The 22,544-nt window shown below is 45.5% G+C and overlaps 1 protein-coding gene across 4 annotated transcripts; it reads left to right on the top strand.

Moving 5' to 3' along the window:
- Positions 1 to 2,814: 2,814 nt before the first annotated feature.
- LOC308629560 (uncharacterized protein) lies at positions 2,815 to 16,376 on the top strand. 4 transcript variants are annotated; one of them, XR_014017691.1, is made up of 6 exons: positions 2,828 to 3,033; positions 5,200 to 5,277; positions 9,103 to 9,229; positions 11,772 to 11,885; positions 12,779 to 12,877; positions 12,995 to 16,376. XR_014017691.1 is itself a non-coding variant. In XM_081257553.1 (5 exons), exons 2-5 carry the CDS (start codon positions 5,209 to 5,211, stop codon positions 14,005 to 14,007), a joined length of 1,323 nt encoding a protein of 440 aa, XP_081113679.1. In that variant the 5' UTR covers positions 2,815 to 2,891; positions 5,200 to 5,208; the 3' UTR covers positions 14,008 to 16,375. The 4 variants fall into 4 exon arrangements, 3 of the variants coding, with proteins under 3 accessions (XP_081113679.1, XP_081113680.1, XP_081113678.1); XM_081257553.1 differs by lacking the exon at positions 12,779 to 12,877 and having other exon boundaries at positions 2,815 to 2,891; positions 12,995 to 16,375; XM_081257552.1 differs by lacking the exon at positions 12,779 to 12,877 and having other exon boundaries at positions 2,830 to 3,033; positions 12,995 to 16,374.
- Positions 16,377 to 22,544: the final 6,168 nt, after the last annotated feature.

Genomic DNA, 22,544 nt, shown 5'->3' with positions numbered 1-22,544 from the left:
GATATAAAAGTACTTTGAACTATTGGCCAGGGGGAAATTTTTTATTATGGTAAAATACATGTAAAATGAAATTTACCTTTTTAATAATTTTTAAGTGTACAGTTCAGTGGCATTAAGAGCATTCACGGGCTTCCCTGGTGGTGCAGTGGTTGAGAGTCCGCCTGCCGATGCAGGGGACACGGGTTCGTGCCCCGGTCCAGGAAGATCCCACATGCCGCGGAGCGGCTGGGCCCGTGAGCCATGGCCGCTGAGCCTGCGCGTCCGGAACCTGTGCTCCACAACGGGAGAGGCCACAGCAGTGAGAGGCCCACGTACCGCAAAAAAAAAAAAAAAAAAAAAAGAGCATTCACATTGTTGTGCAACCACCAACACAGTCCATCTCCAGAACTTTCTTCATCTTCACAAACTGAATCTCTGCACCCATTAAACACCAACTCTCCATTTCCCCCTCCAATCAGTACCTGGTAACTACCTTTCCACTTTCTGTCTCTATGAATTTGACTATTCTAGGTACCTCATATAAGTGGAATCATACAATATTTGTCCTTTTATGTCTGGCCTACTTCATTTAGCATAACGTCCTCAAGGTGCATCCATGTTATAGCATTTGTCAGAATTTCCTTCCTATTTAGTGCTGAACAATATTCCATTGTATGTAGACTACCATTTGTTTATCTATTCATCTGTACAGGTCACTTATTTTCACCTCTTGGTTATTGTGAATAATGCTATAATGAACATGGGTATACAAATATCTGTTTGAGTTGCTGCTTTCAATTCTTTGCGGAACTTACCCAGAGGTGGAATTTCTGTACTGTATGGTTCTAATGATTTTTAAAGGAAGACAACAAACTCTAACATGCAATGTAAACTTCATAATGTCTAGCATCCAATCAAAAATTAATAGATACGTAAAGAAGCAGGAAAATGTAATCCAAAACCAGGAAAATAACCAGTCAGTAGAAACAGATTCAGAAAGAACAGAAATTATGGGGTTTGGAGACAAGGACTTTAAAATAATTATTATGGATATGCTGCTCAAGGATTTAAAAGAAAGCATAAACATAATGAACAGAAAAATACAACATAATAAAAATAAATAAATGGAACTTGTAGAGATTTTTAAAAGCACCAGTATCTGAAAGGATCAGCAAGATTAAAGAGTAGCAATAGGAAATATTGCTTATAAGACTTACAATTATTGATCTCCTCTCCATAGTGGTCTTTATCTTATAAACACTGGGAGACTGGAAAATTCCTCTCTTCCTTGTCCAATGTTCTAGTATAGCTCTTTAGCCTTCTATTCCATGTAGCTTCAGATATCAGTAAATATTTTGATAGGGAAACTATCCCTGAGTTTGAGGCCCCCAGGTCTCCAATGTCGTCAATTTAGCACAGCATGATTGTCAAAAGCTCAACTGTGTGAGCATTTTTCTGTCTGAGTTCAGCAGCTTTTTGCCTGGACCAAGCCCTAAGTGCTTTGAGTAACATTTAAATGTGTAATATTTAAAATCTAACAGTGCCTGGCACATTCTAGGCACTCAATAAACATTAATCAAATTAATGAATTTCATTGTATTTCCTGATTTTTAAAATTCTCCTATGGAAGTTCAAACTGCTACAACACTGAGTCAATGAATGTCTATATTCATCTAAAGATGTTTGGAGGGCCTCCCTGGTGGCGCAGTGGTTGAGAGTCCGTCTGCTGATGCGGGGGACAGGGGTTCGTGCCCCGGCCCGGGAGGATCCCGCGTGCCGCGGAGCGGCTGGGTCTGTGAGCCATGGCCGCTGGGCCTGCGCGTCCGGAGCCTGTGCTCCGCAATGGGAGAGGCCACAACAGTGAGAGGCCCACATACAGAAAAAAAAAAAAAAAAAAAAAAAAAAGATGTTTGGAAAACTGAAGGTTTTCACTCTAATACTTGAGGAACATTTACTATGTGCCAGGCATTGTTTTAAGCACTTCACATATATTAACTCATTTAATACTCATAACTCTATGAAATTCATAGTACTGGTATCCTCATTTTACATCTATGGAAAATAAGGTACACAGGAGCTAAGTAATTTGTCCTAGGTCAAACAACTAGTATGATACCGGAGATATATATATGTATATCCTGTGGAAATCAGGACTTAAACGGAGATTTCACACAATACCTCAAAGGGCTTTTTTTTTTTTAATCTGTAGTCTCTCCTACTTCTTTACTAAACATATGGAATCATATAAAAGGTTAATTAGTCCTACTATCAATTACAATTAATTGTCACTAAGTCCTCTGTTGCTTTAAATAACAGCATTCATGTCACAGAAAAGTAAACAATTCTGAATAACATAATTTCAGGTAAGTATCTATTTTTATGTTTTTATCTTAATAACATATATGTGTATTATAATTCATTATACTAACATATTTTTTTTGCCTGGTAGGGCTGTGTCCAGGGTCGACACTCTAAAAAGTTGGTCACTCTACGTTAGACTACCAGGAGGAGCTTTTAAAAATACCCAACTGCACGAGGGCTCACTCCTAGAGATTTTGCTACAATTGGTGAGAAGGGGAAGGACTTGGTATTGGCATTTTTAAAGCCCCTAGCCTCCAGACCTCCAGGGTAAGCTGGAACGGGTTGGGGCGGGGCCTGGAAGTCACGTGGCCTGGTCAACGCCCTCTGCGGCAGTTGATTAGCTTCGGCCAGGAGCGGAGGTTGCGAGAGTCATGAGCGCCCCGCCCCCTTACTCGCACACTCCCCCCACCCCCCGCCCCACCCCTTACCCCGTATCAGAGAGTTGCGAAGCCTCCGCCGTTCCTAGAAGGTACTCGGGTGGGGACGCTCTGCTCGGCGTGCGCCAGTGATCCGGCCAACAGGCACAGGGACCTTCCGCGTCGCGCCCTCAGGTGCGGGTTAGCTGAGAGGCTCGGACCTGATTCCGGGTCCAGCCCAGCACCTCGAGAGGGGATCCCAGCCCCCATGGCAGCCGCAGGTGCATCCTGAGGACTTCCTGGAGGAGGCGACGCGGCTGGAGTCGGAGGCAGCGAGGTTTGGGGAGAAAGGAGCTAGTGTGATGGGAGGATTGGGTGCCGCGGGGAAGCCTCGGTGGCCCCGCCATAGAAGGTGTGAGGGCTGGAGAGACACCCCCCTCCCCCCCGTGCCGTCCCCCCCACCATCCCACCCGGATCTTCAGGGCACTGTATTGTTATAGATTAACAAATTGAATTATGGGTTCTGACTTCGAAATGCACAATGCTCACAGAAGATAATCTAGTTCAGATAATGAAAGGGTCGAGGTCCCTTCCCCTGATCAGGACCGTCTGGGGGGTGCCTCCTTGCTTAAGAAGCAGGAGCGCTTAGGAACAGTGTTTTTAGGGAACGTGAACGGTGTGTGAGGGACTTTCTTAAAGATGTACTTACATAAAGCAAGGTTCGCCGGTAGCCAGAGAAGCACAATTAAAAAAGGAAGATCCTCCGTATCCCATCGTTTGTGTACTCCCTGAGAGAAACAACACCGAATTTACTATATTAAAAAAGAAGCAAAGTGGAGGCCACAGTTTGGGTATGTCCCCTGGCCAACCACCCATAGCTGCGGAACCAAAACTTAAAAACTGTCCTAGTTTCCCCAAAATGCTGGCTCTGTCCTTAACGGAAACAAGCTTTCTTCATGTCAGGGTGACCTTGCAGCTTCCTAGCCAATCACCTACAAACAAGTAAACTTGTCCGGTGCTACTCTTCTAAAAGGAATGTCAGTTTCTAGTAACCAGTCCCAATAGAAAACAATGTACTTCCTCATTCATGTGTATAGGAGGGAAATAATTTTCTCTCTACCCTTCTGAGTACTTAGTTGAGACCCCCGGAATAAAAGATGAAAACAAACAAGTTTCTTAACATGTATACCTCATGTAAACATGGAAGATACCCAAGGAAAAATGACTTACCCCTGAGATGGCGTAGAATTCAGGCCTAAATACTATCTTCATAGGGAAAGTGGAGGGAGGTTCTATTCCTGGAAGAGGCTGAAACGGCAGTTAGGTTAAGTATTAAGTGTTGGTTTGCTGACATGGGGCTTAGCATGAGTGAGTCCACATAGCTTTCAGGATCTTAGTTCCACGACTAGGGTTGGAACCCAGGCCCCCGCAGTGAAAGCCCCAAGTCCTAACCGCTGGACTGCCAGGAAGTTCCCCTGTTGCTTCTTTTTTAAACAGCCAGTTTTTAAGTCCCACAGCTCAGTATTCCAAAGTGGTATGTTTTGGGGTGGCTTATTCTGCCACCCCTTCACTGGCTTTATAGACTGAGCGGTAACTGCTGAGAGCCCAAGACTTTCAGTTTTGAAGTCTCCTTGTTCAGAGTTTGGGTTTTGCTCCATAAAATGTTCATATCAAGTAAAGTCTTCTGAATTTTCTTTTGACCACAATTAGCTCTTTGTATATCATATGTAGCCTAAAATCTCTAACTGCCCTAAAATCATTTTTACACTATCTGAGCTGATTCTGTGTGATGTAGAAATACATGAAGACCACCCAAAAGAGAACAAGCAAAGGCTTTTCATTCCCTTCATGGCCAAGGGAATTGGCCACCATCACGTGTGTGTGGCAGAGACTCAAAGGCAAGCAGGGGAAGTTTTATATTGGAAAAGAGGGAAGACTCAAATATGCTGAGTTTGGAGGTGATTGGCTTGGAAAAGCTGGAGGCAGGTTAAATAAAAGAAGTGGAACATTCTATGTGATTGGGTACGGGAGCATATTTGGCTTTTCCTGTCGGCCCTGGATGGAGGACAGGGATACATATTAGAGATAAGCTGGTACTTGTAGACCAAGTCCTGATGTAGGGCCTATTGCTGCATTGCTTGTGGTTTGGGTTCCAGGCGGGTTGCTGCAGGTTGCAGGTCAGAGTTCTCTTTTTTCCTGCAGTCTGGTCCCTTGGTGTATTGAGTCTCTCAACGAGGTGCTGCTGAATATACTCTAGGGATGTGGTGAGGGCAGAGCCACAGGTTTCCTTGGATAAAGATTGGAAATTGATTTAGCTTCGGAAATTCCTAACAAGAGTATTCTAGCAGTTGTTTTCATTTTATCACATATTCCAACACCAAACACAGTGACTTTCTGCTAGCTGAGGTTCGCTGGCCCCATTGGAATTCCCTGTCCAGGACTGCCTGGTGAGAGAGCATCAAATCGGGGCTGGCCTTAAGTGTGCTCTTTTCCTCTCCTTCAGCTCAGCCTGATGGCCGGGAGCCTGCACCACCTCAGAGGCCAGGCCATGGAAGCTGTGTTCCTGCCAGTCCTGTGGAAGGTGAGCAGGGTTCCTCCTCCCCTTCCTTGGTGTAGTCTCAGCGCCGGGCCATGGCGTTCACATGGCTTTAACTCCTCTGTTCAGGTTGAGCCATCTTTATCAGCTGGGGTTTTTCCTTCTTGGAAGGTAGGATGTAAAGAACTTGAACTTTGGGGCGAGACAGGTTCAAATGCAGGCTCTGTTTTAGATGTGATACCTGATCTCTCATGGTTTCCTTATCTGGAAAATGGGATAATGATAGTAGCTGTCGCAGAGTTGTGAGGATTCAATGAAATGGGGCACGTGGAGTATCGGCAGGGTATCTAGTGACATGTGGAGCGCTCTGTAAGTTTTAGCTGTTGTCACCACAGTTGCTCCTTGTTTCTGTCAGCATTATTATGTACCTACTGTATACCAGATAGTACTGCCTTTGTGCTGGGAGAGAAGCTCTCGCCTAAGGCGCTTACAAGCCATTTGGAGAGGGAGCTATGGAAACAAAGTCCCACAACACAGGATAAATTCTGATCTGTTGGCATCAAAGGGTACACTGGAAGCTTAGTTACTGAACTCGTAACATGATGGAGGGTGATTGTGAGAAGCTGAGGAGAAAAGTGAGCAGACACGTGAGGAACCATCGCGACCATTTGGAAAGAACAGTCTTGGACGGGAGGGAGGCAAGAGGGAGTTCGAGGGGCAGCGCTTTGACCCATTGGCCCAGCGTGTCCGCATTTGCTGAGGGATCACAGAGCTCTGTCTGCCCTTCTGGTGGCATCTCCCGCCTTCCCTGACGGCCAGAGGACCCTCCTGCAGAGATGTGGACTCCCTTCTGTCCCCCGGCCTGTGTGCATCCTGTTCTCCCTGTCCACAGGCAACCCACCTCTGCATATGCTGAGACTCAGCTCAAAACTCCTCTCTGTGAAATCTCTCTGAGGTCCTGCATTAACCCCGTTACTCTCCCTTGTGTTCCCATGTGGGCGGAGGGCTGAGCTCAGGAGGAGAGCTTCAGAAGAGCCACTGGGTGGGTGTGGGGTGACTGGAGGTGAGTGTGTAGGGTTTTCTTTACAGAAAAGGCCCAGTAAGGGAAGGAGAGAGGACGGAAGCAAGAGGGAGCAAGGCACCAGGAGCATCTTTGTAAAGGCAGGAGAGGCGGCAGCATCCTGCGGGCCACGGGCAGGAGTGGTAGTCTGGGAAGGAATGCGGCTGTGTTGCTCTGCTTCATGACGCCTCACTTCTGACTGTTCGGACACCAGCTGGGTGCCCTCAATTTAACTCATTCTGACACTGTCCCCCTGGAGTTAGCATCGGACCCACAGGGTAAGGGCTCAGTCCCCGCAAAACCGCCCCCCGCCCCGACCTCATATGCCAATCACAAGTGCAGGCTGTCACCTGTGCTTCTGACCCACTGGCTCTAAATCGGGGTTCCCACGACCCACTCCGCGGGTGCCATTGATCTGGTAGAGTGGCTCACGGAACTCTGGAAACGGTTTACTGAGCAGATCCTGGTTCATGTAAAAGGCGACAACTCAGGATCAGCCCGATGGAAGAGAGGCACAGGGCAGGGGGAGTGGGGAAGGGGTGCAGGGCTTTCCTCTCCAGGCAGACATCCCCCAGCATCTCCATTTCTGCGTTTTTATGGGGGTTCATTACGTAGGCGTGATGGGTCGAGTCACTGACCTTTGGTGACTGACTGAACCCCAGCCTCTCCCCGCCCCTCAGGTGCTAGGGGTGAAGGTTCTAACCCTCTCATCACATGCTTGTTCCCCTGACATCCAGCCCCATCCTTAGGAGTTTTCCACATTAACATGAACTCAGGTGTGGTTGAGGGATTTGTTAAGAGTAACAAGACGTTCCTCTCACCTGTATGGCCCTGGAGCTATTTCCGAAACCGAGGACAAAAGCCCAAATATTAGAAGATGCTGCTCTGTTCTTATCCCCTAGGAAAATCCAAGGGTTTTTAGGAACTCTGCCAGAAGTAGGGAGGAAGACCAAATATATATTTCTTATTTAAATCACAGTATCACGAGGGGGAGAAGGGCAAAGACAGGACAGTCGTGGTCATTGGATTAAGACCCTGGAGGAGACAGGAGAGAATGGAATCAGGCCGAGGAGGAGGGCTCACCAGGAGGGAGAAGAGGGGAGGGGTGAGGCCCAATGCAGGGAATGTCTGGGAGCCGGTGGGGAGGCGGGAGGAGGTGAGGGCCATGTGCCCCGGGCGCTGTTTTCTGGGATGTGACTGGCAGTGCCTCCTGAGAGGAGGGGGTGGGGTGAGCCCCTGTCCTCACAGCCCCCGTCGCCCCCCGTGTACCCCTGGATCGTCACCGTGTTGACTTCTCCCGCTTCCCCACTGGACCCTTCACTCCCTGAAGTGGGGCTGGGGCTCCGTGGGTCGCACAGGCTGTGCACTTAGCAGCTCTGGGGGCCCCGTTGTCACAGCTGCCATGTGAACAGTGTCCCCTAGAGTTGAGCAGTGCTCAGCCCGAGGGGCTGGTCCTTTGGGCCCGGCAGGAGCTGTCACCTCTGTGCGTGTACTGTCACTGGCGTATGGCACGGAGGCCAGCGACTTCTTGGTGCTCAGTAAATGCTTCCTGAAGGAATGGGAGTGATAAAGGGGGAGAAGACCACTGGTGAGGACCATGAGGGCGAGAACTGTGGGGCCACACGAAGGGCCCAGCTAGAAAACCCCACGCACAGAGATAACTCTGTGGGTTTGAACCGTTGTATCCCAGCACCTGGGAGCCTCCACGCAGGTGCAGAGAAGGCAGCGGGTGGGTGTGGCAGATGAGGGCATCTACAGGCAGCCCTAGGGACAGAGGGTATTCGGGATTGGGGAGGGGGCTTGAGACCCTAACCCTGGACCCGGTGTGGGCAGGAGGAAAGAAAGGCCTGTTGTTTGGGAGACTCAGGGTCTGTCTGCAGAGGGAAGCGGCGTGAAGCATCTCAGGTGGGGCCGGTATTCCTATTGCTGAAGCCCTTCCGCACGAACACCCCCTGAAGCACAGCAAGTGTGAGGGGCAGACGCCAGGCCTCTCGGCCCCCAGGAGCTGGATACACAGTTGCAGGTGGAAACTTCTGCCTTGGGCACGGTGCTCAGCGGTCTGTGTTTGGCCCCGTGGAGACACTCTCCACCGTTCCCCACTTTGTCTGCGCCCTGGGAGGCTGGCCTTTATATTCTCCATCCGCGGGTTCCCTTACTCTTGCTTCGGGTTGGCTTCTGGCAGGGGGAAGGGGTGGGGACCAAAGGCCTGGAGGGGATTGCTGTTGGGGGTTTATCCCTCAGTCCCTCCCTGCTGCGCTGCCCCCTGCTCTGGTCTTGCTTCTCCAACAACTTTCTGGATCCCAGTGTCCCCTCCCGTCCTCCCCCTTCACACCTAGTGGGTAGCAGTGCCTACGACAGCCAGCCCCGCGAGCTCCAGCCCGCCTGGTTGGTTCCCGTTAGCCTGTCCATCCCTGTGTCCCATTAGCCTGCCCATCCCGGTGTCCCATTAGCCTGTCCATCCCTGTGTGAATGGCCTGCACGCTGCCCCGTCCTCAGTGACCTCATGGGAGTGAGCCTTCTCTTTCCTGAGAGATCCGGGCAGAAGAAATGCAGGATGTGGAAGGTAGGGTTGTACAGAGCAGGGTCAGCAAACTCATCTGGAGCCGGGAGTAGTTTTATTGGGTCACAGCCACACCCGTTTGCTCTCCTGTTGTCTGTGCTGCGTCTGTGCTACCAGAGCAGAGCTGAGTGACTGCAGCAGAGACCAAACGGCCAGAGAAGCCTCAAATATTGACCATCTGTAATAATAATACTGTAGCTCACAAAGTTATTGTAAGAATTGCAGCTGCAGTTAGTCGCTGTGTTTCCAGGGGTTGCTGTCCTTTGAGGACGTGGCTCTGTACTTCACCAGGGAAGAGTGGGACACACTGGACTGGGCTCAGAAGGACCTCTACAGAGACGTGATGCTGGACAACTACAGAAGCGTGCTCTCCTTGGGTAATGAGTCAGCTTAACATTTCACTTTGAGTGTCTGCACATCTCCTCAGTCTCTTATCTGCAATTCCAGAGGCAGAAAAAGCTCTGAAAACCAGACGTTTTTTCATAACTCATTTGGCTATAAGACCCAACCTGAAGTCATCAGGTGGTTAAATCTGATTTTTATTGTACAGGAAGCTATTTATCATCCTTTTTCTCATTTGGTCTTTATATATATATATATATATATGGCATCAGAAATATCAGTGTGTTTGATTAAGGTTTCAGCTCCAACCCGTTGGGGGTGGTGCATAAGCGAAAATATACCCACCAAGGCACCTTTCAGAAATCTGGAAAAATTCTGAGTCATGAAACACATCTGGCCTCAAAGTTTTCAAATGAGGGACAATGAATAGTTTCCTTTTGCTTTAGAGTTCAGAGACAATTAGCCCATTCCCCACCCCTACCTGAATCCTCGACACCTGTTAAGACTCCTAGGAGCTGAAAAGACTGTGGTCACTGCAGATTCCAAGTCTAGCATCTTGCTCCCTTGAAGAGTCTTTTTCTTCCTTCTGTTTGAAAATGGTTTCCCTCCTTGCTTACAACATCACTGGGTACCCAGGAAATGATTCTTCACTGACTTCACTTCTGAACCTTCACAGCTTCCATCTTCCCAGGAGCCTGCCTTTGTCTTATTCTGATGCAGAGTCTCCCTAGAGTGGGAGGTTCCTGAATGAATTTTTCTCTCTGGGGAGTGTTGGCTCCCATGCTGACACTCTTGGCACAGAGTCTTGACCTCCTTTTGTGAGACTGTCCACCTACCACTGGATGTTTTACTGTTTATTTTTGTTTTAAAAGCATTACAAGAGCATACTTGAATATATGGAAGATAGAGGAAAGCATAAAGGGAAGGGGAAAACATTCAGGGCTAACACCGTTAATATTTTGGAATATTTCCTTCTTGTTTTTTTTTTCCTGTGCTGTTTTTTTAAAAAAAAAGCTAGCTGAGCATAGTCTATGTATAATTCTGTAATCCCTTTAAAACTTAACATTATAGTATCAGCATTTTCCCTATGTTATTAAAAACCCTCATAAAGCAGAAAATTAAAATCATCTGCATGCCCACTGCCCAGCATTAACCCTGTTAACATTTTGGTTTACTTTTATGTATGTTATACAGACAGTCCTATTTATGATGGTTCAGCTTAAGATTTTTCAACTTTACAATGGTGTGAAAGCAATACACATTCAGTGGAAAGTGCACTTTGAATTTTTATCTTTTCCTCGGGTAGCGATACGCAGGACCGTTTTCTCTGGTGATGCTGGGCTCAGAGCCACAGCTCCCAGACAGCTATGTGATCATGTCATCATGAGGGCAGCCAACCAGTACACTTAAAACCATTCTGTTTCTCACTTTCAATCCAGTATTCAGTAAGTTACAACAGCTTTTCACCACTTTATTATAAAGTAGGTTTTGTGTTAGATGATCTTGCCCAACTGTGGCATAATATAAGTGTTCTTTGCGTGTTTATGGTCGGTGGGGCTAAGCTATGATGTTCAGGAGGTTAGGTGTGATAAATGCATTTCTGACTTAGGATATTTTCAGTTTAGATTGGGTTTATCAGGAAGTTACCCTTTTGTAAGTAGAGGAAGATATGTACACACACACACGCACAGACACACACGTAGTTTTTAAAAACAAAATTTGGATCATAATTTACATGAGTTTGGTATTCTGCTTTAAAATATCTAGGGAGCATTTTCCTATTTTAAGAAACATTCTTTGAAAAATGTATCAGATGCACTGGGGGGGAAAATATATATATATTTAATATGAAACTTCTTTCAGTTTTTTTAATGTATTTTATTTCTTTCTTTATTTTGGCTGTATTGGGTCTTCATTGCTGCGCGCAGGCTTTCTTTAGTTTTGGCGAGCGGGGGCTACTCTTGCGGTGCGTGGGCTTCTCGTTGCAGTGGCTTCTCTTGTTGTGGAGCATGGGCTCTAGGTGCACAGGCTTCAGTAGTTGTGGCTCGCGGGCTCTAAAGCACAGGCTCAGTAGTTGTGGCTCATGGGCTTAGTTGCTCTGCAGCATGTGGGACCTTCCCGGACTGGGGCTCGAACCCGTGTCCCCTGCATCGGCAGGCAGATTCTTAACCACTGCGCCACCAGGGAAGCCCAAAAGAAATATTCTTTGAACACACGATTTTCAGTATCTGCCTAATACTTCTGCCTTTGTTGTATTCACGTGCTACACTTTAACCATTCCCCTGTTGACATTTACTTTATTTCCAGTTTGCACTGTTTGTTAGAACTCTGCTGAACATCTCTAATTTTCCTTAGGCTATATTTCTAAGAGTGAAATTACCACATCCCAGAGTATGAATATTGTTCAGGCTTTCAATAAAGATTGTGCCAAGTCCTCTCCTCACCAGCCCTGTTCATTACTGTCCTGATCTCTGCTTGTCACTGTCCCCCCACCGCTTAGACCCCAAGGGGTAAAATGAGCTCTGGGACATCTGCTGCTCACTAACCAGCACATCCCATTTACTTCCCCACGAGTAGGAGTTCAGTTTCCCAAACCTGAGGTGATCTGTCAGCTGGAGCAGTGGGAAGAGCCATGGATCCTGGATCTACCAAGAGCTGGGACTAGGAAGGCTTCCAGTAGTGCTTGCCCAGGTGGGTGAGGAGAAGCCCCGGGCCTGTGGGGGTCACGCAGAGGGAGGGACCCCCATTCTCCAGGCCCTTCCTGTGCCGATACCGAGCCGGGTGTCTGGCGTCTCTCCTGCTCTTTATCCCTTCTGCCCCCTGCAGGTGGTGGGTGTGATCATCAGCCCCATTCCCAGGTGAAGAAACTAAGGGACTGTGATGTCTGTCACACGGCTAGTAGGTTGATAGTTGGGATTTGACATCACGTCTGCAAAGCTCATCCTCTTTCTACTGCAGTTAAAGTGCTTCTCTGAAGCAGCCGGTCTGGTGTTTTCTGACAGCTCTTGTGCCATCCTAGATGCTCCTTTTTTCTACCCTCATCACTTACCCTTTCTCTATACTTGCTCTTGTTCCCTTGCTCTCATTTTGTTTTCCAAATTCTCTCGGTGTTTACTGATGTTCCTTTTTCCTACGTACTGTGTCCTGATCGCTGCTTCTACCCTTTTTCACATGCCTCCCTCCATGGTGTCACAGCCTCGGCACCGTTGACATTTCAGGCTGTTTAATTCTTTGCGGTGAGGGCTGTCCTGGGCCTCGTAGGATGTTTAGCAGCATCCTTGGCCTCCACCCACTAGGTTCCAGCAACACCATCCCTGGTTGAAAAACCACTGCTCTAGTCCATTGGTTTTGTACTTATTTCTCTTTGTTTCCTTTTCTAATCGATCTTATACACTTTCTCCATTTTTAAGAAGTTGTTTCTCCCAGAATTATTAAAAACATGCTTATCTAGAAAGTACAAGATGCTACCTCTCTCCTAGTTATGTGACACTGCTGGGTACTGAGAGTAAGTTGTTATCCCACTAATGGTGATGGATTTATTCAATTCTCACATTCTCTGACATACACTCTTGTGCACATTTTAGCTGGTTAGCTGATGTCAAGAGCTCTTTCTGATATGAAAGCTGTGGGTCCTATGGAAGGAAATCAGAATACTGGCCTCTGTAGTATGATGATTTAACTAGGTGAGCACTTCTTAGCCTCGTTTGAGTCTCTCGTATCACAACCTTCCTGACTTACTTCCTTTTTTTTTCCTTCTATGGCGGTTAGGTCATTTGTATACTTTCTTTTTTTTTGGCTAGGTCCTGAAGCCAGATTCAAGATGAAAGAGCTAACTCCAAAGCAGAACATTTCTGAAGATTTAGAGTCATGTAAGATGTCACTGGTAAAGCAGAAAATGGCCAGGAAACCCTTAGAAAAGTTACTTGAATGTAACGAATTTGTGGACATTTACCGACTTTCACTCCCTACTATTGGTGATGAATGCTGTAAGGACTTCCTTCAAAACCTTAACCTTATTCAAGATCGGAAAGCTCAGGCAAGGACAAAGCAGGGCAAATATGATGAGTATGGAAAACCCTTCCATCAGAGATCACTGCTTTTGAGGCATAAGCGAATTCTTACAAATGCAAAATCTTATGAATGCAGCGAATGTGGAAGAGCCTTCCAGCGTCAGGCAAATTTTGTTCGACATCAAAGAATTCACAGTTCAGAGGATCCCTTTGAGTGCGACATATGTGGGCAGGCCTTCAAACAGAAGTCTGCTCTGACTGTCCACAAACAGTGTCACTCACAAAAAAAGCCGTATAAATGTCATGACTGTGGAAAGTGTTTCCGTCAGATGGCGTATCTTGTTGAACATAGGAGGATCCATACCAAAGAAAAACCCTATAAATGTAGCGAATGTGAAAGAACATTTAGTCAGAATTCAACCCTTATTCGACATCAGTTAATCCACAGTGGAGAGAAACCCCATAAATGCATTGAATGTGGAAAAGCCTTTGGCCGGCATTCAACCCTTATGATCCATCGACAAATTCACAATAAACAGAACACTCATAAATGCAGTGAATGTGATGAATCCTTTGGTCGGAATGTAGATCTCATTCAGCATCAAAGAATCCATACCAAGGAGGAATTCTTTGAATGTAGCGAATGTGGGAAAACTTTTAGTTTTAAGGCAAATCTTCATCGACATGAGGTCATTCATACTGGAGAGAGACCCTACAGATGTGACAAATGTGGAAAATCTTTCAGTTGGCGCACAAGCTTTATTAAGCATCAGGGTACTCACAGAGAGCAGATACCTACGTGATAGTAATCAGAAAAGCTACCATTTAAAGACCAGAACTTAACCACTCTTGTAAGTAGGTGTAACTCAATTGTTTTATGAAAATTAATAAACAGGAACTGAAATGGTTTTTCTGTGGGGACCCTCTCTTTGTAGCTAACCTTCTTGCTACAGTCAAGAATTACTTAATAGGGGCTTCCCTGGTGGCGCAGTGGTTAAGAATCCGCCTGCCAATGCAGGGGACACGGTTTCAATCCCTGGTCCGGGAAGATCCCACATACCGCGGAGCAACTAAGCCTGGGCACCACAACTACTGAGCCTGCGCTCTAGAGCCCACGAGCCCAAAACTACTGAAGCCTGCCACCTAGAGCCCGTGCTCCACAACAAGAGAAGTCACCACATACCGCGGAGCAACTAAGCCTGGGCACCACAACTACGGAGCCTGCGCTCTAGAGCCCACGAGCCCAAAACTACTGAAGCCTGCCACCTAGAGCCCGTGCTCCACAACAAGAGAAGTCACCACAATGAGAAGCCCACGCACCACAACGAAGAGGAGCCCCCCTCACCGCAACTAGAGAAAGCCCGTGCCCAGTAACGAAGACCCAACGCAGTCAAAAATAAAATAAATAAAAGAATTACTTAATAGAGGACTTCCCCGGCGGTCCAGTGGTTAGGACTCTGCACTTCCAACACAGGGGGCATGGGTTCTGTTCGGTCCCTGGTCAGGGAACTAAGATTCCACATGTTGTGCAGCACAGCCAAAAAACAAAACAATTGAACTGGATTTAAATTTTTTTAAAAAAGTTACTTAATAGAAATGTCAGGCTGTCGTGTCCAGTCTCCCTGGGTCCCCTTTACCTTCATTTCCCCGAGTTAAGTCAAGGCAGATGGAAGTCACAGAAGTTTTACTCTGTGGTCCCCCAGGCTGGAGACCGTTTTCTGGATCGCGCATGATCTAAGAATGCCTTTCTTGGTTTCATACTGAAAAATCACCTGAGATTGTATAGACGTTTTAAAAATAAAGTAAGGGCTACCCACTAGTACTACTGAGATATTAAGAATTACCTAAATTTACCCAGAAACTAAAATTAGTGTGCTACTAGGTTCTACTGAGAGTTCGAAGTCAATGTTCAGAGCAGATGCTGTTAGTGCCCTGCCCCCCCACCCCGGCTTTGCCCCTGCTGTGTGCTTCATCTGACTTGCACTATCTGTGTCTCTTGGGCTGCGGGCTTTTTCGAAAACCACGAAAGACCACTGCTCTGGGGGCAGCCCTCAACCACGCTTGATGGGATTTTGGCGAATACCAGCTCTCCCTCTCCCCTAGGGTGGAACAGCTGTGAAGCATGTGTTTCACACTGTTTTCAGAGCCTTTCCATGGGATGACGCACATTCACTCTCCATGGTAGCTGCTTTATTAGCTGTCTGCCCTTCTCTGTGTCCCTTCTAACTCCCCTACCAGTATTTCAACACCTCTTCTCCCCACGAGTAAATTGCTGCTGTTAGACCCTCTCATGTTAATCAAATCCCTTGATTTTATTATTTTCTTGTCCTTACCAGTTCCATGATTTCTTACCCAGCACATAAAAACAAAGTTCTATTGGGAATGAGAAGAAAGCAAGTGGCACCGCATAAAATAAAGGAAACTTCAGCTTTGCAGGAGGAAAATAATAAGTGTTAGATTATATACTGGGTTCGGTATCAGTTCTTTGGTACCAAGTGGCAGGAATTGGGAAGGAAAGGCTGCCAAACTGTATTTCCCCGAACAAAATTAAGAAGTCGAGGCCTCTGACAAGAGGAAATAAGCCAATGAGAGAATTCTTGCTCACAACCACCTTTGGAGTTGAGGACCTGTGAAAGCAGATCCAGGCTTGAGTACACAGTCTGGCTCAGACTACTGAATCTATTTTGTGTAGATGATGTACATGCTTCCAGCTTTCCAGAAAGAGAGAGGGCATAGCTAAGGATCCAGAGGTAACATGGAAATGCCTACCTTCAGCCACATCTGTCCCAAGGAGGAGAAAAGAGCTGCACTCTTCAATATGGCAGCCACTAGCCATATGAACCTATTTAAATTAAAATTTTAAAAAGTTAAAAAACTTCCTCAAATCAAAAGCCGCATTTCAAGGTCAGCACAATTATAGAACATTCCCATCATCCCAGGCTTATTGGACAGCACTGCTGGAGAAACCCTATGGACTTCTTATGGAGGAACAAGGGAGCTTGTATTTGGTGCCACTTCCTTCTCGACAACTAAATTAAATGGCCTTCCTTTCCCTTTATAAATGGCCCCTATAAAATGTTTTATTTGCTGAAAATATTTTTTTCAGTAGAATTCCTGGGACACAAAGGAGGGGACGGGTGGGGCTGGTCTGGAAGCCTTGCTGAACTAATTTGCCTTGGGAGAAAGGGGTCCCCAGCTCAAGAGTGCCAGCGTGCAGGGCAGGTTTCCTGCCTTCCGCAGAGGCTAGATGGTCACCAGGCCAGGAACACAGATCAGCGATGTCATCGTCAGTGTATGGTCATGTTTGTCACTATTTAGCAGTAGGGCAGGAGCTCCAAACTAGCCCTCCAGGGAAGGTAATGGAGAAGAAACGCTCAAGTTTTGGCTTTTCTATTTAGCTAATGGGCTGGACCCACTGTCCTCCATGCCTGGCCACACAGGAGAACCATTAGCTCATACTGCAAAGGTCAGAAGAGTCTAGAATACTCCACTGGACTAGAAAAGGTGCACCTTTTTTTGACAAGACCAGTGAAGCTTTTTACACCATATTTAAATCAAGGTGAAAAATAATACAAATGTTATTTCCTTCTTTAGCTAATAATGCTAAACTATAAATTAAAAAACCGACTGTTAAAATTCAAATGACTAAAAATAAGATATAAAAATTGTTCAGTGCTTTCATTTTCTCCTCTTTACACACTTGGATTACAGTTCACTATAATGTCACATAACATGGTCATATGACTAGTATGCAGCTCACCTTTGACAATACCTGTGTGGGTCTAGATCTTGTTCAAGTTCACACTTTTATCAAGGTGGCTTCTCTTTCTGACAACATTTCTTAGCTGGTAGAAATGAGGATGGGAAGCATAAAGGAAAATACTACATGAAATTCTACATTTTAGAATAAAATAGTAATAGATGACTTCCTGTCAAAATATACATTTTCAGGTAAGTTCTTAGATTTTTTTCAAGTAAATTTATGGTCAGTTATTTGTGTCATTGTCATAAATGGATATTTCCCCCACTTCCATTTCCAAGTACATATTGCCAATATAAATGACTCAGTAATGATACTGTTATTCTGAAATAATTTCCAAATTGCAAAAATAATACAGAGAATCCTTTACACCATCTACCCAGATTTACCAAATTTAACATTTTTCCAAGTCTCTCTCGGGAACTAATTTACAGCAGTTTGAATAAACTGGATCTATTTATATACAGAAACATAAATCAATCTTAAAATGGCAAATCAAGTTCCAACATGACAATACAATATGTCTGCATAAAATTTTAAATCCTGCAACACTACATATATTGTTTATGGATACAAGATCTTGTGGTATAAAATGAGGAAAAGAAGGACACAATTTCAGTATAGTTATTCCTTCTGATGAGGGAAAGGAATGGGAGCCTTTACAGTACACATTATTTTATCTCTTAAAATGATATGAGGGATTTCCCTGGTGGTGCAGTGGATAAGACTCCTCACTCCCAATGCAGGGGGTACGGGTTCGATACCTGGTCAGGGAACTAGATCCCACATGCATGCCGCAACTAAGAGTTCACATGCCACAACTAAGGAGCCCTGTGCTGCAACTAAGGAGCTAGCAAGCCGCAACTAAGAAGCCCGTGAGCCACAACTAAGGAGCCTGCCTGCCACAACTAAGACCCAGTGCAACCAAATAAATAAATAAATATGTATATTTTTTTAAAAGGTATGAAGCAAATATGTTAAGAATTGATTAATCTGGTGCATATGTGAATGTTCTTTAAAATCAATCTCTGTTGTCTATACTTGTCTGTGTGTTAGCAATATTTTACAGTAAACTTGTCCATATTTATTGTGAAATAATATCATAATCCAGAAGTATCAGGATACATGACAGTAAATGATAATAAAAAGAACACCCATGCATCCTCATACTAGGTAAGAAATAGATCATTTTCAGAATCACAAAAGCCTCTTATATTCTGTCCAATCTCCTCTCCCTCCCTCTTCTCCAAAGGTTAACAAATATTCTGAGTTTTATGTTAATCATCCCCTTGTATTATGTAGACGTACCACCTATCTATGTCTGGATGATGTATTACTTAGTTCTGCTTTTTCAGAACTTTACATACATGGAGTCATACTCTTTCACTGCACATGTGTTTTGAGAATCATGCATCTTTCTGTGTAGCTGTGGTTCAACCACATTCACTGACAATAAGTATCCCACTGCAGGAATACAGCACAATTTATGAATCTATTCTTTTATTGATGGGTTTTCAGGATGTTTCCAGTTTGGGGCTTTTATAAAACAGCATGTCAACATGCCTCTTGGTTCCCTGTGAAAAGAACTCGAAATAAGATATATACATGTTCAACTTTAAGAAGTATGGCCAGGGACTTCCCTGGCGTTCCAGTGGTTAAGACTCCATGCTTCCAATGCAGGGGGCACAGGTTCGATCCTTGGTTGGGGAACTAAGATCCCACATGCCATGTGGCATAGCCAAAAAAAAAAAGTATGGCAAACTGTTTTCCCTAATAAATGTAACAACTTACACACTCAACAGCAGATGAGAGTTTCCACTATTCTGTATCTTTATCGGTACTTGGTACTGACAGATTTTGAAAGATTTGATAATCTTTTGGGAAATCGTATCCAATTGTGGTTTAATGTGCATTTCTCTTATTACTAATGTAGCTGAGCATCTTTTCATCTTCCTGGGCTGTGCTTCCCATTTTGTTTGTCTTTTCCTAATATAGTGTAGTTGAATTTATCAATCTTCTACAGTTAGTAATTTTTGAGTCTTGTTGGCAGATTGCTACCAGTTTATCAAAAATTTGTTTTTCTCCTTCCTGGACACACAGCTAGACTACACTTTGCAGCTTGTATTGTTAAATACATCTAGGTGACCGAGTTCTAACCAATGGACTATAGTGAAGATGATGTGTGCCACTTCTTGGCTTGGCCCAATAAAGCCCTCTCACACGTCCGTGTTCTCTTCTCCCAGTCGACTAGGTTAGAAAATCCCCAAGGAGGTCTCGGAAGCCACGTCTGAAGATGCCAGGGCTGCCATCAGATTGACTGCTCAGACGAGAGCCTTCCTGTCAGTCATGTATATCTGCCTTACACTGTTATAGGAGTAAAAAGTAAACTTCTAGGGGCTTCCCTGGTGGTCCAGCGGTAAAGAATCCGTCTTCCAACGCAGGGGACGCAGGTTTGAGCCCTGACTGGGGAACTAAGATCCCACGTGCCACGGGGCAACTAAGCCCACGCCACAGCGAAAGGGCACGCATGCCGCAAACTACAGAGCCCATGCGCCCTGGAGACCTTGCGCCACAGCTAGAGAGAAGCCCGCACTACAACGAAAGATCCCACACGCCTCAACAAAGACCCCCCATGCCGCAACTAAGACCCGATGCAGCCCCCAAAATAAAATAGATAAATAAACAAATATTTTTAAAATTCATTAAAAAAAGAAAACTGCTATTGTGTTTGAGCAGCTAGACCTTTGTAGGTCTATTTGTTAGAGCTGTTATCATTAAACTGACTTAATACATGTTTAAGATATTCTTCATTAAATCTGAGATTAGAACAATACTTCCTGCATTTTCTTTCCAAAAGAACTGAAGAATTTCAACAAAGAACTGGATGGATTATTGGGCTGTAACCAAAAGCTAAGCGATATAATCTGGCAAGTTGGGCTCGGACAATTAAAAATCATTAAAATGGGGGGCCCAATTATGATAAGCCGTTTGCTCACCAAAAAGAATCCAGCGTGGGTTCTGAAGGGGACAGGATGCCAAGACATGTTCTAGTCCAATCATTCAAAGTGGCAATGCAATATCTGCTCACCAAGATGAATAGACACGGAGGCCCCCAAGCCATGCTGTGATCATCCAATGATCCTACATCCACTGTGACACCCGCTGGGGCAATACCGGTTACCGTGGACTGTTCAGAATCCTGCCAGAAGGTAAGCCTGTGCGAAGCAAGGGCTCACCCGCTCCACCTCGGCTGACTCCACCGCACCTGCCTGGTAGACAGCCCCACCCGGAACCCTCTCTAGGAACCACAGATGCTTGTTACACTGCTGGGGTTACTGGGAGCGCACAGACCCTGCCCCTGCAGTTCCCACCCCAGAGGCCCCAGGATCTTCCCTTTTACCTCTGTGCCATTGTCCTGGAGACTTTAAAGTTCCAAGCAGGAACTAGGACCTTCCAGAATAGAGCTCAGAAATTTTATAAACAAAGATGAGCTAAGACAATAGATTTAAATGACTTTATAACTCCTCTCCCAGTTCCCATCAGGTCTTCTATCACTTTGTTAACAAAGACCTAGATTTACCATTTTGCAAGGCGCTGTGTTAGGTGCTATGGGAAAATATAGTGACAAGATAGTTCCCAACTGTTCTGGACTGAATTGTGTGCCCCTCGCAAAATCCATTCACTGGAAGCCCTAACCCCCAGTGTGACTGTATTTGGAGACAGAGCACTTAAGGAGGTGATTAAGGTTAAATAAGGTCATAAGGGTGGGGTCCTCAAGGATAGGAATGGTGTCCTTATAAGAAGAGGAAAGACACCAGGAGAGCACAGGCACAGAGGAAAGGCCACAGTGAGAAGTCAGCCGTAGGCAAGCCCAGGAGAGGGCTCAGAGAAACCGACCCTGTGGACACCTCAGAAAACGCTAGTGTCTTGATTTTGTCTCCAATTCCTTTCCTAATCGATCTCATCATTTAGGTTAAGTCAAAGCACAAAGCTGGGCTGGGAGTGGGTGAGGGAAATGTGGGAGAGGAGCATCTCCCCATATCCTGCCGGGGGTAGTAACTACGCATCTCTTGTCCCCTACGCTACCCGCAGCCGGATACTCCGAGTCGCGGGGATGGTGCGGGAACCAAGAACCTGCAGACGATACAACCTGTAGCACAAATAGAACGAGTTCCGGAAAGCTTACCGGAATCTCGTCACGGTTCCGGAAGTCCAACCCTATTGGTGTTCTCTAGGAATCCAGGAGGTCTCGCTGTCTCGGTGGTTCCTCTATAAATCTAGGGAATTTAACCTCCTCCTCAGTTGAGGAAAAAGACCAAGATTTAGCGGCACGTCCTCACTAATGGGAAAGAAGTAAGGAATTGATGGGGAGTCTAGCCTCCTGGGTGGAAGGTGCAAGTCACAAGTTTTGAGAACTAGCACATTGGTGTCTCTTTCTAATTGTTCCTTCTGCAGGGAAAGGACTCCAAGCTGATGACATTGACCTGGTCGCACTCAGATGGCTCTGATACTTTTGTGAAAACAACAACAACAAATTCATAGAATCAATCACAGGCTTCCTCCCAGCCCCAATACCGTAGCAAACATTTCTGTAGAATTCAACCAACGTGCTCCGGGCACGCATTTACTGATGTGATTGGAATGCAGATTCTACTGTCCTGTTCCTTTTCTGCCTTTAGTCCTTTACAATATTTTAATGTTAAAAAACGATAACGAAACAGCGTCTCGAGCAAACAGATTTTGCTCTAACTTGCCGCAAAATTGAGGAAACAAAATACATGACCCTAACGTTTTGTTTCCCTTTCCTTTCAGAGGTTTAGAAGGTAAGGTGATGATGGATGTGATGACTGAAAGGCAGAAAAGAACTTCACAGTCGAATGTTCAAATCATAAAACTCTTTTTTCTGCAACCAGGAGGTGTAAGACCCCAGATCAGCATAGTTTTCAGCTCACTAAGAAGTTTCTGGCAATCAGAGCTGTTTTTAAATGGAAGAGGCTGCCCTGGGAAGCAACGAGCTCCCCATCAGTGGAAGGATTTCATGCAGAAACTGGATAATCAGATGCCAGGAAATGTTTTCTCCAGCTCAACAAAGTAATTATGCACTTGGTGCCTGCACATACCTACAATTGAATGGCGATTCCTCCATTGGGTGGGAGGAATGATTTAACCCTTTACAATTCTAAGATTCTGTTACTGTATGATTTTATCATATCTTGGATCAAAACTGTCACACAAACTGACAAGAACAGCGTTTCATCACTTTGTAATGTTTGATGTTTAATTATCTAAGACATAGTAAAGTTTGGTGCTTAAGAGCTTAGCTTTTGGAGACAAAGTGACCTTGGTTCAAATGCTTGTTCTGCCACTTATTGGCTGTGTGACCTCGGGCAAGTGAATTAACTATTCTGAACCTCAAGTTTTTCCCAACTGTAAAATGAGGGCGCTAAAAAGTGAAACCACCTCATAATGTGAGGATTAAGTGAGGTTATCCACATAAAGCACTAAGCATGATGTTTAGAACACAGTAAATGCTCGACAGACATTAACACCAGGCTTCACTGAAGTTGTCATTCTCATTCA

This window comes from Mesoplodon bidens (assembly GCF_964165515.1).
Source record: "Mesoplodon bidens genome assembly, chromosome: 15".
Lineage (NCBI taxonomy): Eukaryota > Metazoa > Chordata > Mammalia > Artiodactyla > Ziphiidae > Mesoplodon > Mesoplodon bidens.
This window is presented reverse-complemented; position numbering and strand designations above follow the sequence as displayed.

Bases quoted from the DNA above. Each gene is read 5' to 3' on its own strand.
- LOC308629560 (XM_081257553.1), top strand. From the start codon at position 5,209: ATGGCCGGGAGCCTGCACCACCTCAGAGGCCAGGCCATGGAAGCTGTG. The intron at 9,230-11,771 runs GTAATGAGTCAG...CCCCACGAGTAG, and splicing joins CAGAAGCGTGCTCTCCTTGG to GAGTTCAGTTTCCCAAACCT. The intron at 11,886-12,994 runs GTGGGTGAGGAG...TTTTTTGGCTAG, and splicing joins TTCCAGTAGTGCTTGCCCAG to GTCCTGAAGCCAGATTCAAG.